Genomic DNA, 15245 nt, shown 5'->3' with positions numbered 1-15245 from the left:
TTAAAGGCCTTGTTTGAAAGGAGGAGGGGATCCCAGAAAAAAGTTTCTTTTCATTTGATTCTTTTAGATACAACAACCTACTATCAGCCCAGAATAACTTTAATCTAAAGTATCAATTTGACATTTTTTGGCCACCCAGACTTTGTGAATTCAAGTTGTAAATTCACTGCTTCGAGAGTATACATTCTCAGAGGAAACATTTTTCTTCTTCACTCAGTACTCAAGAGGCCAAGATAAGGTGGTGTATAGAGAGAAAATGTTTGTCACTAACACTTGGAATTTAGCCCTTCAGAATCCAGGGTTAATGCAGGGTGACCTCTAAAATTCCTCAATCTGTAAAAGTCCTAGACTTTGGTTCATAGCTTCAATATCCTGAAAGACTAATGGCATACATATTGAATGTTGTTGTTAAATGCCGTCAAGTTGGTTCCAACCCATAGCAACCCTGTAAAGGGTTTCCAAAGAGCAGCTGATGAGCTTGAACCACCAACCTTGCAGTTCAGACAACTTTGCAATCTGACGCATTAGCCATCAGCACCACAACAGGACTCCTACATATTGAATAAGTATTTTGAAATCTAGAACCATCTTACTGATTTTTACCAAAAAAAAAAAAAAAAAAAAATCCTGTCAGGATTTTGATTAATAATGTGTTGAATCTACAAGTGAACTTGGTGATACTGAGTCTCGCAATGCATGTGTTTTTAATGAATATGTTTGCATCTTGATCTAAAGGTCAGTAAACTCTGAAAAAAAAAATTTAGTCATTTGTAGTAATTTTTATTGTAATAATTCAGGGAGGAAGCACAAAGAAGTACAGTGCCAACTTCAAAACCTTGTATAAGATTTGTTAATGGATTGGTTAGAAGTCACAATAGTCACTAATTAGGAAAAGGGCATATGTTTAGGATTTAGATCTGGCTTTGAAGTGAGACAGAGTATTTGTTAGCAATATGTTACAGACTAAGGTACTTGCAGTTTATGGATTTTGGTTTTCTCATCAGTAAAAAGGAAATAATAAAATCAGTTTCTTAGAGTCTTAAATGAGTATTAACTAATGTAACTTGTATAAAGCCTAGCATCCATAACTGGTACAACCTAGGCACTCAGTAGTGGTGGTTGAATCATGTAATTTACACTATTATAGCACTTTTCCATATAATAATGAAAATAGTCCTATTGAGAATGTGTCAGAAAATAACCAGGTTGCTAGACCATAACCTAATCACTAGGATGAAGGGATTTCTCAATACCACCCCATAACAACTATCAGTTCAGGAAAGACCCATGTCTTGAGTTCTCATAGGGTAAGAACAGAGAAAATAGCATTAAGTGAGCAATCTTCAAAAATAGAACCCTAGTGAAGAAGATCAAAGACTCAAGGAAGCAATTAGTCCAAAGGACTAAAGGACCATGCAAGCCACAGCAAATACTACTCTGAGATCTGAAGAACTTGGTGGTACTTGGCTATCATCACCAAATTCTCTGAATGGGATCACAATAGAAGGTCCTGAACACAGTAGGAGGAAAATGGAAAACAAAATTAAAAACCATAAAAAAGACACTGGTCTGATAGAGACTTTTGTTGTCGTTGTTATTAGATGCCACTGAGTTGTTTCAATCCATAGTGATCCTGTACACAACAAAATGAAACATTGCCCAGTCCTGCACCATCCTCACAATTTTTGTTAACACTTGAGTCCATTGGTACTGCCACTATGCCAATCCAGCTTTTTCACTGACCCTCCACTTTGCCAAGCATGATGTCTCCAGGGGCTATTCTCTCCTGGTAACATGTCCAAAATATAAGAGATGATGTCTCATCATCTTGGCTTCTAAGGCACATTCTTCTAAGACAAATTTGTTTGTTCTTCTGGCAGTCCTTGATACTTTTAATATTCTTCTCTAACACCATAACTTCAATGCATCAATTCTTCTTCTACATTCTTCCTTATTCATTGTCCACCTTTCACATGCATTTGAAGCAATTGAAAATACCATGACTTGGGTCAGGCACACCTTAATCCTAAAACTGGTATTTTTGCACTTAAATACTTTAAAGAAGTCTTGTGCTGCAGATATGCCTAATACAATATGCCATTTGATCTCTTGGCTGCTGCTTCCATGAGTGTTGATTGTGGATCCAAGCAAGATGAAGCCTGGAACAATTTTAGCCTCTTCTCCATCTATGATGATGTTATTTATTGGTCCAGATGTGAAGATTTTTGTTTTCTTACATTGAGGTGCAATCCATACTGAAGGCTGTAGTCTTTGATTTTCATCAGTAAATATTTTAAATCCTCTTCACTTCCAGAAAGCAAGGTTGTATAATCTCCTTATCACAGGTTGCTAATGAGTCTTCCTCCAATCTTCATGCCACCTTCTTCATGTAATCCATTTTCTTGGATTATTTACTCAGCATACAGATTGAAGAAGTGTTGTGAAAGATTATAACCCTGGTGCATACCTTTGCTGATTTTAAGCCATTCAGTGTCCCCTTGGTCTGTTCGAATGGCTGCCTCTTGTTCTGTGTACAGTATCCTCATGAGCACAATGACTGGTGGAACCCTCAAAACTACAGCCCGTAGCTACTCTTCAGACATTGAATGGAACCTGCCTCTTGGGGTAATCTTTTATAGTGATTAATTTATACCATGAACAATAAATAATCCATGAGGAACATAATCCTCAGAACAATCAACCAAGTAAGACCGAAAGAGCCAACATCTGCCCCTAAACAAAGTTCAAAAGGCAAGAAAGGCCTCTTCTTCCTTAGACCTGAAATAATTTTTATTTCCTATATAGTATCTTTTTAGAGTAGAGGAGACTCCATAGGGAACATTCTCGATATGTTACCAGAAATAGTCAAGAATATATAGCAAAAAAAAAAGCAAAACAGTATTTTTAACATTTTCAAGTCTGCCTTTATTTTTTATTCATTTTTGCTGTACTTCCTTCAAATGATCAAATGCCATTTGTTTTGTCCTCTCTGTATTCACTGTGTTTTAGTGCCTGCTCAAGTGACTGGCTTGCATGTGGCCAACCAAGGGATGACCAGCAGTCTGTTTACTAACTGGACCCGGGCTCTGGGAGACATAGAATTCTACCAAGTCTTACTGATCCATGAAAACGTGGTCATCAAAAATGAAAGTGTCTCCAGTGATACCAGCAGATACAGCTTTCACTCCCTTAAATCAGGCAGCCTGTACTCTGTGGTGGTAACAACAGTGAGTGGAGGGATCGCTTCCCGACAAGTTGTGGCTGAGGGAAGGACAGGTAAGAAGCAGACATATGTGTGCCTATAACCTACAGAAATCTGAGCACATGCAGTTCCAAAACAGTATGTTCTAGAAGGTATTTTTTAATCTGCCAAATCACAATCACGGTTTTTATTAGATACACAACAGAGAACCAGATGAAATCATCACAAGACCAAGATTTGTGGTAGGTTAATTCATCATTGTCACAGGCGGGACTATAGAAGTGGGAAAGAACCATGATTATGAAACATACACACTTCCAAGTTTAAGAAGGTTAATGGTTGGTTCTGTAGCTACATGATGGCCTGGATGTGACTCGTAATCGTGTTACCCTGAGTCATAATCACCAGGACTCTAACTTTTAACTTAGATAACATGTGTCTGATTTGCTACTTTCAGTAAATCCCCAGGCAAGCTATCTTGTTCTTTGTGTGAGCACTTTCTGCATATTAATTAAATGTTGTTGTTTTTTTTTTACTTTTTATTGTGAATTGGGTGAAGATTTACAGACAAGATCATCAGATTTACATTCAGCAAACTATACACTTTGTTTCATCTCAATGATCATAATCCCCTCCCTGCAGCATCAATTATCCTGCTTCCTCCATGTGGCTGCCCATTCGCAGTTTATATTTCACAAATTAACAAAGCAAGAACATTTGATGTATACTTAACAAAACAAAAGATACATATTCATTTAAATGTCCAAAGGGCACATTCTGCCAGCCATCTTCTGCCCACAGACACACAACCTTTCTCAGTCCTTGGGTCTACGGCCCACAACTGCTCCTCGCTCCTCCCTCCTGCCACTATCTCTGCTGTCACTGATTTTCTAGGTAGGGATCTCACACTCCATTCATGCTCTTCCTTCTTGATGGTCCTAGGACCGTCTGTTCCTGAATGAAAGATTAACTACTCTCCCCTTTAGTTACATATCTTCTACAATTACAGCTGTGACAATCACAGTTAAGCGTGCTAACAGTTACTCACCATTGAGTCCTAAAATCCTATCCCCATCATCCCCATCTCCTGTCACCAGACTCTACTTTACCTACCTCATTCTGAAACTAAACACACTCATAAAAGCTTGAAAGTGAGCCACTTCATGCCTTTATAGGCCCCCTCTAACCACAGAATTTTTTTAAACATTCTCAAAATCAGACTCACCTTTAGTCTTCTTAAAATCAAACGTCAGTACCATCTAGAAAGCACCTGTAGCTCTCCCAGTGATGACAAACCAACCTCATTGCCATGGAGTCAGTTCTGATACATGGCGACCCCATGTGTTACAGAGTAGAGTTGTAAGAGTTTCTTGGCTGCAATCTTTATGTAAACAAATCACTAGGCGTTTTTTATGCAATGCCACTGGGTGGGTTCAAGCTGGTGGGCTAGTGGATTAATGCAAACTGCTTTTGCCAGCTGGGGACCTTTTTCCAGGAATGATAGATTGGGGGTGGGGAGGGATGCAGTCTGAATTTTTTACAGTTTCCAATAGCAAAAACTCTTAGAAAACTATTTGTAATGGCACTGATAGCCATTGATACCTAAGTGTATCCCTCATTCAGTTAATTCCCAAGAAATATTTATGTCCCAATTAAGGTAAGCAAGCACAAAAAGAAGTTTGAAACTCCCAAAGAAAACTATCTTTCACTTAGTTTCAAGACAAAAAGGAAATTAACTCCAATTTGTATGGTCACAAGTTGAGTTAATAAAATTCCCAAATTACATTTATTTTCATAACCAACATTCAGCAAGTGCTTAGTACTGTGTGCCACCTAAACAATGTTCCTTGACCTTAAAGAACTCACAGTCAAACCAAGCAGAAGGTCACCTACACAATTAAATATCATCATAGTCACGTGGTCAGACACAGGTGTAGCTCTAAAATAGAAATACATTTTCTGCACAACACTGAAAAAAGAATCAGCATAAGCAAATTATGAAATTGATGTTGTGGCTTCTTGGAAAATAAATAAACCCAGTGGAAGATTTGATGATGATTATTGAGTTCAGACACTTCCTGCTTACTTTGGTATGATCATGAGAAGGTGAATTTCAGGATCCTCCATCTGCATCTCTCATGCTCAGCATTTGAGTATCAGCCACAGGCATCACTGAAATGCCCCTTTCCTAAAGTCATGAATCTCTTCTGTTTAACCCAGGGAGCATTAACCTCAGTAAGTCTCCCTGAGGGACTAAGGCTATTGAAAATATGTTTCATAGAAAGTCTTGGTAGAAATCTACTGATGTATACCCACTTCCCTATTATGTGCTTCCTTTGTGAGGCAACTGACCTGTTTCCTGGGTCTTCCTTCTTGATACTGTCCATCTTCTTCTTTAATAGCTCTTGATACCATCCACTAGTGTAGCATCATTAAGAGGTGACAGGTGAAAAGCTTAGCTTGGGAATCTGGAAGCCTAGGTTCTGGTCCTAAGTCTGTGATTAGCTTATTTCTCTAAGCTTGTGTTTTCTAGTAAAAACACAGTAATTCATCCCTCCTCATCCCAACCTGAATGTCAGAGTAGGGATGGAGGAATAACAGAAAACAGTTAAGGAGAAGAGTTGAGAAGGACTTTGCATCTATTTCCCAGTGTGTTGTATCAGTCAGCTTAGACTGATTTATTTCTTGCCTACCCAACTGTGTGGCGCCGTGGGTTAATGCGCCAGACTGTAAAGCCATTTGAACTGCAAGGTCGATGGTTCAAGCTCACCAGCTGCTCCTTGGAAACCCTATGCAGGGTTGCTATGGGTCAGCACCGACTCGACAGCATTTCACAACAACAGCAACAACATCCAACTATACAGTGAGTGAGGTGGTTTCTGATGAAATAACTATAGTGGGGAGCGGGGGAGATTATGAGACCTGCCAGTAGACATATCACTTCCACCCCCATTCACTGGCCAAAACTTCGTCACAAGGCTATGCCTAACAGCAGAAGAGATTAAGAAATGTAGTTGTCTTAGTCACCTAGTGTGCCGCTATAACATAAATACCACAAATGGGTGACTTTAAAGAACAAACATTTATTTTCTCAAAGTTCTGGTGGCTAAAAGTCCAAATCAGGGTATGTGTTGTGTCATTTCCTTCTTCCGAGCTCTCTCCTAGTTTTGTTGTCTGCCAGTGATCCCTATACACAGTCCTTCCATGTCATCTGTCTGCCTTCTGTGTATGTGTCCCCATGTCTATTCTGATCTTCTTATAACTCAGAAGTGATTAGGTTTAGGTTCCACCCTACAGTGGCATGAACACAACTGATTATGTTATCTTATATTGCATTATGGAAAATGATGACATTATATTACATTAGATACGTGGTCATTGGAGCCCTGGTGGTGTAATGGGTTAAGCATTGAACTGTTAACGGAAACATTGACAGTTTAAAGCCACCAGTTACTCCACAGGAGAAAGATGAGACTGCCTGCTCCCATAAAGATCGACAGTCCTGAAAACCCAAAGGGCAGTTCTACTCTACCCTATAGGATCTGCTCTACCCAAGATGGTTTGATCACATGTAACTACTTCATGACAGCAACTATATGAGTGTTTGGTGAAACCACTGGGAACCATAACCCAGCCAAGCTGAAACATAAAATTAGACATCGCAGTAGCCTTCCTATGTGTCTAAGGGAAAAAAGCAAATGGTGAACAACTAGTCTAACTCTGCCACATAGGTTAAATCCCATTTTGAAATGCTACAAGTGCTGTTCAGTTTGTGATAAACTGAAGTAAGTAGACAATAGACTAAATGGTATTGTTGTTTTATGCCATGGAGTCGGTTCTGACTCATAACGACCCTGTGCAGGGTTTCCGAGGCTGTAAATCTTTATGGGAGCAGAAAGCCTCATCTTTCTCCGCGGAACAACTAGTAGTTTTGAACTTCTAACCCTAAGGTTAGCAGCCTGATTCGTAACCACTATGCTACCGGAGCTCCTTAGCAGACTAAGTAGGAATTATATGTTTTAATTGGTTGGTTGTTTGTGTGCCATGGAGTCAGTTCTGACTCACAGCGAACCAGTATAGGATTTCTGAGACTGTAAATCTTTATGGGAGCAGAAAGTCTCATCTTTCTCCTGCAGAATGGCTGGAAGGTTTAAACTGCTGACCTTGAGGTTAGCAGCCCGACTCGTAACCACTACGCTACCAGAATTCCTTAAATTTTTAACAGAGGCAGCAGTATTTGACCCATAGTATAAATTGTTGTTGGTGTTAAGTGTGTTTGAGTCAGTTCCTACTCACAGGAAACCTGTATAGGGTTTCTGAGGAGAAGCTGGTGGATTTGAACTGCCAACTTTGTCGTTAGTAGCCCAGTAGTTGTTCTATAGTGCCATATCAGAACCCATATAATTGTTATTGTTGTTGTTAAATCCCTTAGAGTTGGTCCCATCTCATAGCGACCCTGTATAGGGTTTCCGAAGGAGCATCTGGTGGGTTTGAACTGACAGTCTTGTGGTTCACAGTCCAGTGCTGATCCTATAGTGCTAGCATTCAAAAAGAGACAAATTCTTTAAAGAATGATCATAAAATTTGGGGGGAGAGAGTGAAATATGAATAAATAGGAGCATTAATTATTTTACTCAAATACATTAGCAATACAAGCATTATTGTGAGAAAGAAGAAAAGTGGACCACCACTACTGAAATAAGGCACCCTGGTGATACAGTGGTTAAAGCACTCAGTTGCTAATCAAAAGGTCAACAGTTCACTCATTTCTCTGCATGAGAAAAATGTGGCAGTCTGCTTCCATAAAGATTAACTTGAAGACCCTTTGGGACAATTTGAGTGAGAATCAACTCAAAGGTCACTATTGTTGTTAAGTTTTACAGACTCAGTTCTGACTCATAATGACTCTGAATAGGGTTTCCAAGGAATGGCTGGTAGGTTTGAACTGCCAACCTTGCTGTTAGTAGCCCAGTGCTTATCCTACAGTACCACACAAGGAGTCCTGTGGATTGCTATAGAAACACAATAACTAAAGATCTTCAGAGGTTCCTAGAAAAGTAAATGGTATACAAACTAGATTAGGATAAATTCAATGACTAAGGCTTTAATACTTACTCCCATCCACTTAAATTGTTGAAATATTGATATATGCTGAAATACTATTGAAAAGATTTTTTCATTCATTTATTGAATTGAAACATGCAAACAAATAAATCTTCCAGTCATGATAAGCTGTCAGAGTATATTAAATTAAAGACATTAAATATGACTAACAAATCTAATTGCAATATGAAAAAAAACTCAATCTAAATGAAAAACAACAGGTAAATCGCATATATATTATTTATTAAGCAAGTTAATTTCCCTTTTGGCATATCTTTGATAAGTGGATGCTTTCTAATAGTATATATTAACTGCACTACTAAATTGATCATTAGTTGATTGTTGTTGTTAAGTGCCATTGAGTTGGTTTCCACTGAGAAGCACTCTGTGTTGGGTTTCCAAGGAGTGACTGGTGGGTTTGCACTGCTGACCTTGCGGTTAGCAGTCTTGTGTTTATCCTACAGCACCAGTTGGTAAATATTCTTCACAGTTTTGAAGTACAAGCATAATTGAGAAAAACCAAGAGAGAGATGAAGGGATCGAAAGAAAGAAGGGAGTTAATACCAATACATAAATGTTATGACTGAAAATTATATATTACATGGAACAGCATCAGCAGAGGTATTTGCTGTTTAACTGTTGTTGTTCAGTGCTGTTAAGTCAGTTCCAATTCCTAGTGAGACTATGGATTTCCAAGGAGCAGCTGGTGAACTTGAACTGCCAACCTTCAGGTTCAAACTGACGGTGCATTAATCCATAGCGCCACACCAGAACTCCAGCAGTTTAATATAATACTATTAATACTTCTTAGTGATGGGTAAGTGCTTGAAAGGAAGTTTTGGGGCTTTTTACAAAGCCAGATCATATTAGAAGGTTCTCACAAGTCATCCCTTTCATTATATATGATGCACTGACATTGACACTTGAATGAAAATATTGAACTAATGTGATGCTGTAGGATAGGCACAGTCCTGGTGTTGTACTGTGTAGAATAAGCACAGGAATGCAAGGTTGGTTTGAACCACAAACTCAGTGGTTCAAACTCACCAGCTGCTCTTCAGCCACCTATACTGGATCTCTACGAGTTGGAACCAACTCAACAGCACTTAACAACAGCAATCAATTGATGATGGATTTAGTATTGTAGTTACTATATACTATAAAATTTTATTCTGATATTCACTAATGGCAATTTTACTTATGCATATATTTCTGATACCAGGTACAACTCTTAAAACTATAATTAATAATTTGTGAATTATACCATACTTAGAGAAGTTCTTGAAGGCAGCCATGTCTTACCCATTTTTGTTATCTGGAAAATAGTAGTAGGCTCTTATTAAATGCTTGTGGCACTAAATCCCAAGTGAAATAAGCAAATGATTACAGCTGGCTTCAGAAGGACCCTCATTACCACAGTAACTGGCTGTGGCAATAGTTGACCAAGGGTTCAGATCATTTCTTTTTGCCACTAGAGGGCAGAAAATACTTTTCAAAGGAAAACACAACTCCAAGTTGTGTTAGACTCCCCAGGGATAATAAATAACTTCATCACATAAAGATCAAAATTACCACAAAGTCTTAAGATTTTTAGGAAAAAAATATTGTGTTATTTGTCTTTTTCCCCTCAAATATATCTGCTTTCCTGATGGATTTGTTTCAAGTTGATTCATTTGTAATTATGTTTGTTCCTTTTCCTCCAGAGACTCTCTTGACACATTCACATAAAAATGCCTCCACTTTTTAAATGCTTTACAAACAACCCCATAAAAATGCAATAGCGGCACCCTTGTATTTATGAGACTGGCTCATGCTTGTTCAAAAGGGCAATTTTATTTTGGTTAGCCTTATGATGGAAAAATCATTCATTTTCCAGAAACTAAAGTGAAATCCTAACACATTCTTGACCTGTTATGTAATCACATTAGATCTCATGGGTCCCTACTGTTTTTTTGACGCAACCTTTTGATTGCACTTTTGGTTTTTTAATTTCCTTGTTTTCCTTGTCTAATTGCAGTTCCTTCCAGTGTGAGTGGAGTGACGGTGAACAATTCTGGCCGTAGTGACTACCTCAGTATTTCCTGGCTGCCGGCACCTGGAGACGTGGATAACTATGTGGTGATACTGGCTCATGACAAAGTGGTCCAGTCCCTCCTTGTTGCAAAATCTGTCAGTGAATGTGCCTTCAGCTCCCTCACTCCAGGCCGCCTCTACAACGTGACTATAACTACCAGAAGTGGCAAGTATGAAAGCCATTCCTTCAGCCAAGAGCGAACAGGTAAGGAAATACAGGACTCCCTAAGAGTCCAGCTAGTCCAGAGCAGCACTCTCTCACTGCCAACCAGTCAATTTCACCTCATGGCAACCCTGTTTAGGGTTTCTTCTTCTTCTTGTTATTAAGTGCTATCCAGTTGCTATCTAGTTGGTTCCGACCCATAGCGAGCCTGTATAGGATTTCCAAGGAGCAACTGATGAACTTAAACCACTGACCTTGCCATTTAAACCAACTTTGTAGTCAAGTGCGTTAACCCTCAGTGCTACACTAGCACAAGGCTGTAAGTCTTTACGGGAGCGGAAAACGTCGTCTTTCTCCCATAGAGTAACTGGTGGGTTTGAACTGCTGAACTTAAGATTAGCAGTCCAGGGCTTATCCTGCAGTGCCACCAGCGCTCCTTTCAGGGCATCATGTTGTTTTTGTTGTTAAGTGTCTTCGAGTCGGTTCCGACCCATATTCACCCTGTAGAGGGTTTCCAAGGAGCGGCTGGTGAGTTTCAACTGCCGACTTTGTGGTTCAAACCAACCTTGCAGTTGAGTGCTTACCTACAGCTCCACACAAAGCTATCCTGTAATAATAGGATTCAAAGCAGTTAAGATCACAAAATTGTTATAAATTTTTATCTTTTGATCTAGAAGACACCATATGTAGACAGATGTACCTTTAGAGAAAGACAAACACTGCTTCCCTAGCTAGAATTCCCATCCTATTCATATATGCCGTTAGTTGCCATCCAGTTAGCTCCAATTCATGGAGAGTTTAGTAGAATGAAACGTTGTCTAGTCCTGCAGTTATCACGGTCAGTGGTATGTCTGAGCCCATTGTGGGGCTATTGTGTCAGTTCATCTCATTGAGGGTTTCCCTCATTTTTTACAGACCCTCTACTTTATCAGACATGATGTCCTATCTTAGCAATTGACAGGTCCAACCCAAGTCAGCAAGTCAGAGCATCCCCATCCTTGCATCTCAGAAGTATTCTGGTTGTATTTTGTCTGACACTCATTTGTTCATTCTTCTGACAGTTCTTGGTAGATTCAGTGTTCTTCACCAATTTCGCAATTCAAATTCATCAATTTTTCTTCTCCTTTTTTTATTGTCCAGCTTTCACATGTATATGAGGCAGCTGAAAGACCATGGCTTAGGTCACGTGCACCTTAGTCATCAAACTGACATATTTGCTTGTTAGAATGTTGTAGAGTTCTTTTGCAGCAGATTGTCTAATGTAATACATTGTGTAATTTCTTAACTGCTGCTTCCATAGATATTGATTGACTTTAGTAGAATAAAATGACTGGTAACTTTGTTTTTTTCCTCCAGTATTCAAATATAGTTGTTGTTAAGTGTTGTCGAGTTGGTTCCAGCTCATAGCAACTCTGTATAGGGTTTCCGAGGAGCAGCTGGTGGGTATGAACTCCCGACTTTGTGGTTAGCAGTCCAGATACTAAAACATAGTAACAAATATTTCTGTTTGAAAGTACTTTCTTACTACTTCTTATTGTTTTTAGGTGCTGTCAAGTGAATGCCATCTCATAGCGACCCTGTATGTGGTGTGCAAAACTGTAAATTCTTATGGGAGCAGAAAGTGGAGTGGCTGGTGGGCTTGAACTGTGAACCTTGTGGCTAGCAGTCCTTTGTTTATCCTATAGCACCATCAAGGTTCCTTTTCTTGCTTCTAGGAGCTGACTTATCATATGCTAATCAACTTAACTTTTATCAATCTTTTATTGAGGTCATAAAAAAACCAAACCAACTGCCACAAAGCTACTTCCAACTCATAGCGGCCCTATAGGACAGAATAGAAGTCCTCCATGGAGTTTCTAGTATTGGTTTCCAAGGCTTGAATCTTTATGGAAGCAGATTGCTTCATCTTTCTCCCACAGATGGGTTCGAACTGCCGACCTTTCGGTTAGCAGCTCATGCTTAACAACTGTATTACCAGGTTGTTGCTCTTGCTAAGTTCCACCGAGTGGGTTCTGACTCATAATGACCCTGTATATATATTTCCAAGGAGCATCTGGTAGGTTTGAACTGCCAGCGTTTCAGTTAGTCCAGTGCTGATCCTCAGTGACACACCAGGACTCTGTGCCACCCATTTTACAGATCAAGAAACCAAGGGTCAGAAAGCTTACGTTACTTGTCCAATTTGGTTAACTTGTTAAATAGCCATTAAATTTCAGTCCTGGATTTAAGCTCAATTCTGAGTAACTCCTGAATCTGTAAAGCTCTCTGTCCCAAAATCCTTCCTGAAATGTCTGTCAATCTAGGCTATTTGTCCCTTTTTACACACAATAAATCTTTATGATTCTGGGACTAGGGATCAAAATCTTAGCAAAGGTAGTTAGTGCCAATGCTTCAACGTGCTGGAAAGAACTAAATATAAAATCTACTATTTCCCTGATACCCTAATGCTTTCTGGTGTTTGCAGTTGAGATTTTTGTTTAAAGTTGCCATCATTATTTTGTCAGAGCTTTCCTACTGAGCTATGGGTTAAATCTTTCCAGCTGAGCTATGGGTATTTTAAAATGTCAGTTTTTTCATGAGGATTTGGAACAACTGTGCCTGGAGCTGAGTTGTTATTAAGTATCGTCAAGTTGGTTCCGAGTTATAGTGGCCCTGGATTGGGTTTCCAAGGAGTGGCTAGGTTTGAACCACCTACCTTGTGGTTAGCAATCCAGTGCATATCCTACAGTGCCACATCAGGACTATGAGTTGTTGTTAAGTGACGTTGAGTTAGTTCCGACTCATAGCACCCCTGTATAAGGTTTCCGAGGAGCAGCTGGTGAATTTGAACCACTGACCTTGCAGTTCAAACTGACCTTGTAGTCTAGTGCATTAACCCACAGCGCTCCTGAGTAGGCACTCAGTAATTGTGAATGGATAATCAGAAATCATATAGATGAAGAATTTCCCCTTGACTATCACTGGATGGACTTAGTTCTTGTTGTTAAGTGCTGTCGAGTCGGTTTCGACCCATAGTGACCCCGTATAGGGTTTCTGAGGAGTGGCTGGTGAGCTTGAACAACCAACCTTGTGATTCAAACTGACTTTGCAGTCCTGCGCCTTAACCCACAGCACCACGCGAGGATCGGGATGGCTTTGTTGTTGTTGTCGTGTGCCTTGGAGTCAGTTCCGACTCATAGCAACCCTATACAGGGTTTCCGAGGCTGTAAATCTTTACGGGAGCAGAAAGCCTCATCTTTCTCCCACGGAACAGCTGCTAGTTTTGAACTGCTGATCTTGAGATTCGCAGCCCAATTTGTAACCACTACACTACCAGAGCTCCTTTGGGATGGCTTTAGGAACATAGTAATCCCTGAAATTATCCATGAAGAAGCTGGGGCTAGGAAAGGTATGTGTCTTTCTCTGGGAAGAGGGTACAGGGATTTTATCAGATTCTCAGAGTTCTGTGGCTCGAGAAAAGTTAAGAAACACAGATTTCCTTTGTTATAGTGTGACAGCATTGAAGGGGGGGGGCGTCCTTAAAATACTATACTCTTCTCTCATTTTCTGATAAAGTCCCAGAAAGAAAGTGTTGTTTGTCCAAGGTCTCATGTTGGACAGGTCATAAAGTTCGGCCCAGATTGGTACCATGTCCATTCACCACCAATTGCTGTCAAGTTGTTTCCAACACTGTGTGACCCCAAATATGTTAGAACTGCCCTCCTTAGATTTTTCAGTTGCTGATTTTTCTGCTGGAGATTGCCAGGCCTTTCTTCCTAGGCACCTCTGGGTAGAGTGGAACTGCCAACTTTTCAGTTTGGAGCCAAGCAGATTAGCTGTTTTACTACCCAGGCACCTCCAGTACATCTGCACTAGTCTGGACTATGAAGAAATGATCCTCACCCCCTAGTAATATAAATTGTAATTATACTGGTAATCACAATCATGACTTAGATCTACAAAGCTGATTTCCATTTACAAAACAGCCTCATGTCAGTGTTTCATGCTCACCAACCAGGAGTTTAAAACTCACCAAAATTAAAGGATCTGACACCAAAGAACAGTTCCCTTGCTTCCCGTCATTATCAGTTCATGAATACTTCTTACCCATATGGCTTTCCTATTGCCAGATCTTTGGCTAAAATTGTTTTATTGTTGCTTTTCCTTCAGAGCATCCTCTGGACTCTTTCACCAGCAGGAATTTGGATTTGGCTCATGAGTAATCAAGGCAAACCACTGCACCCAACAAATATGTTTAACTGGGGAGCCATGTATAGGTTGTTGTCTTATTGATTGGGCTGGTTTTCTTAATGTCCTCTACCTTTCCTAGTGCTCTAATGCTTTTGTCCTACATTTTGAGTAAAAATACCAATATTTCTAATTTTGTATAGTCATCTCACCGTGCAGCAAGGCAGATCTCACAAATTACCTCTCATTTCACTGAAGAGCCTTTATTGACTTAGGATGGTATCCAACAGGGTTTTGTCTTCCTGTAATAGTTGCTTTGCCTTCAGCAAATTGAGCTTTCCTGGACCATGAATACAATATCACTTCAGAATTTCTTCTTAACTCTGTGATGTTTATTTACTGTCTAGCAACCCAATATCTATGGTGAGATACAGTCCATACAAAAAAACTAAACAACAAACATGGCCCAAGGAAGATAGTTGTACAACTTATAGGTGTGAGAAGCATTATGAAAAAATTAAGGTATATGCCAAAATA

General features: G+C 39.6%; 1 protein-coding gene across 3 annotated transcripts in view; it reads left to right on the top strand.

Annotated features, from left to right (window-relative positions):
* PTPRB (protein tyrosine phosphatase, receptor type, B) overlaps nucleotides 1–15245 on the top strand; it is a 117254-nt gene that overhangs the window by 35279 nt on the left and 66730 nt on the right. For all 3 annotated transcript variants that reach the window (XM_006859556.1, XM_006859555.1, XM_006859554.1), the window contains 2 exons: nucleotides 3010–3276; nucleotides 10323–10583. In XM_006859556.1, the coding sequence (XP_006859618.1) occupies nucleotides 3010–3276; nucleotides 10323–10583 (528 nt within the window). The remainder of the gene's footprint in view (nucleotides 1–3009; nucleotides 3277–10322; nucleotides 10584–15245) is intronic.

The sequence above is a fragment of the Chrysochloris asiatica genome, unplaced genomic scaffold (genome assembly GCF_000296735.1).
Source record: "Chrysochloris asiatica unplaced genomic scaffold, ChrAsi1.0 scaffold00033, whole genome shotgun sequence".
Taxonomy (NCBI): domain Eukaryota; kingdom Metazoa; phylum Chordata; class Mammalia; order Afrosoricida; family Chrysochloridae; genus Chrysochloris; species Chrysochloris asiatica.
Note: the sequence above shows the minus strand (reverse complement) of the source record. Positions and strands in the feature narration are given on the sequence as shown.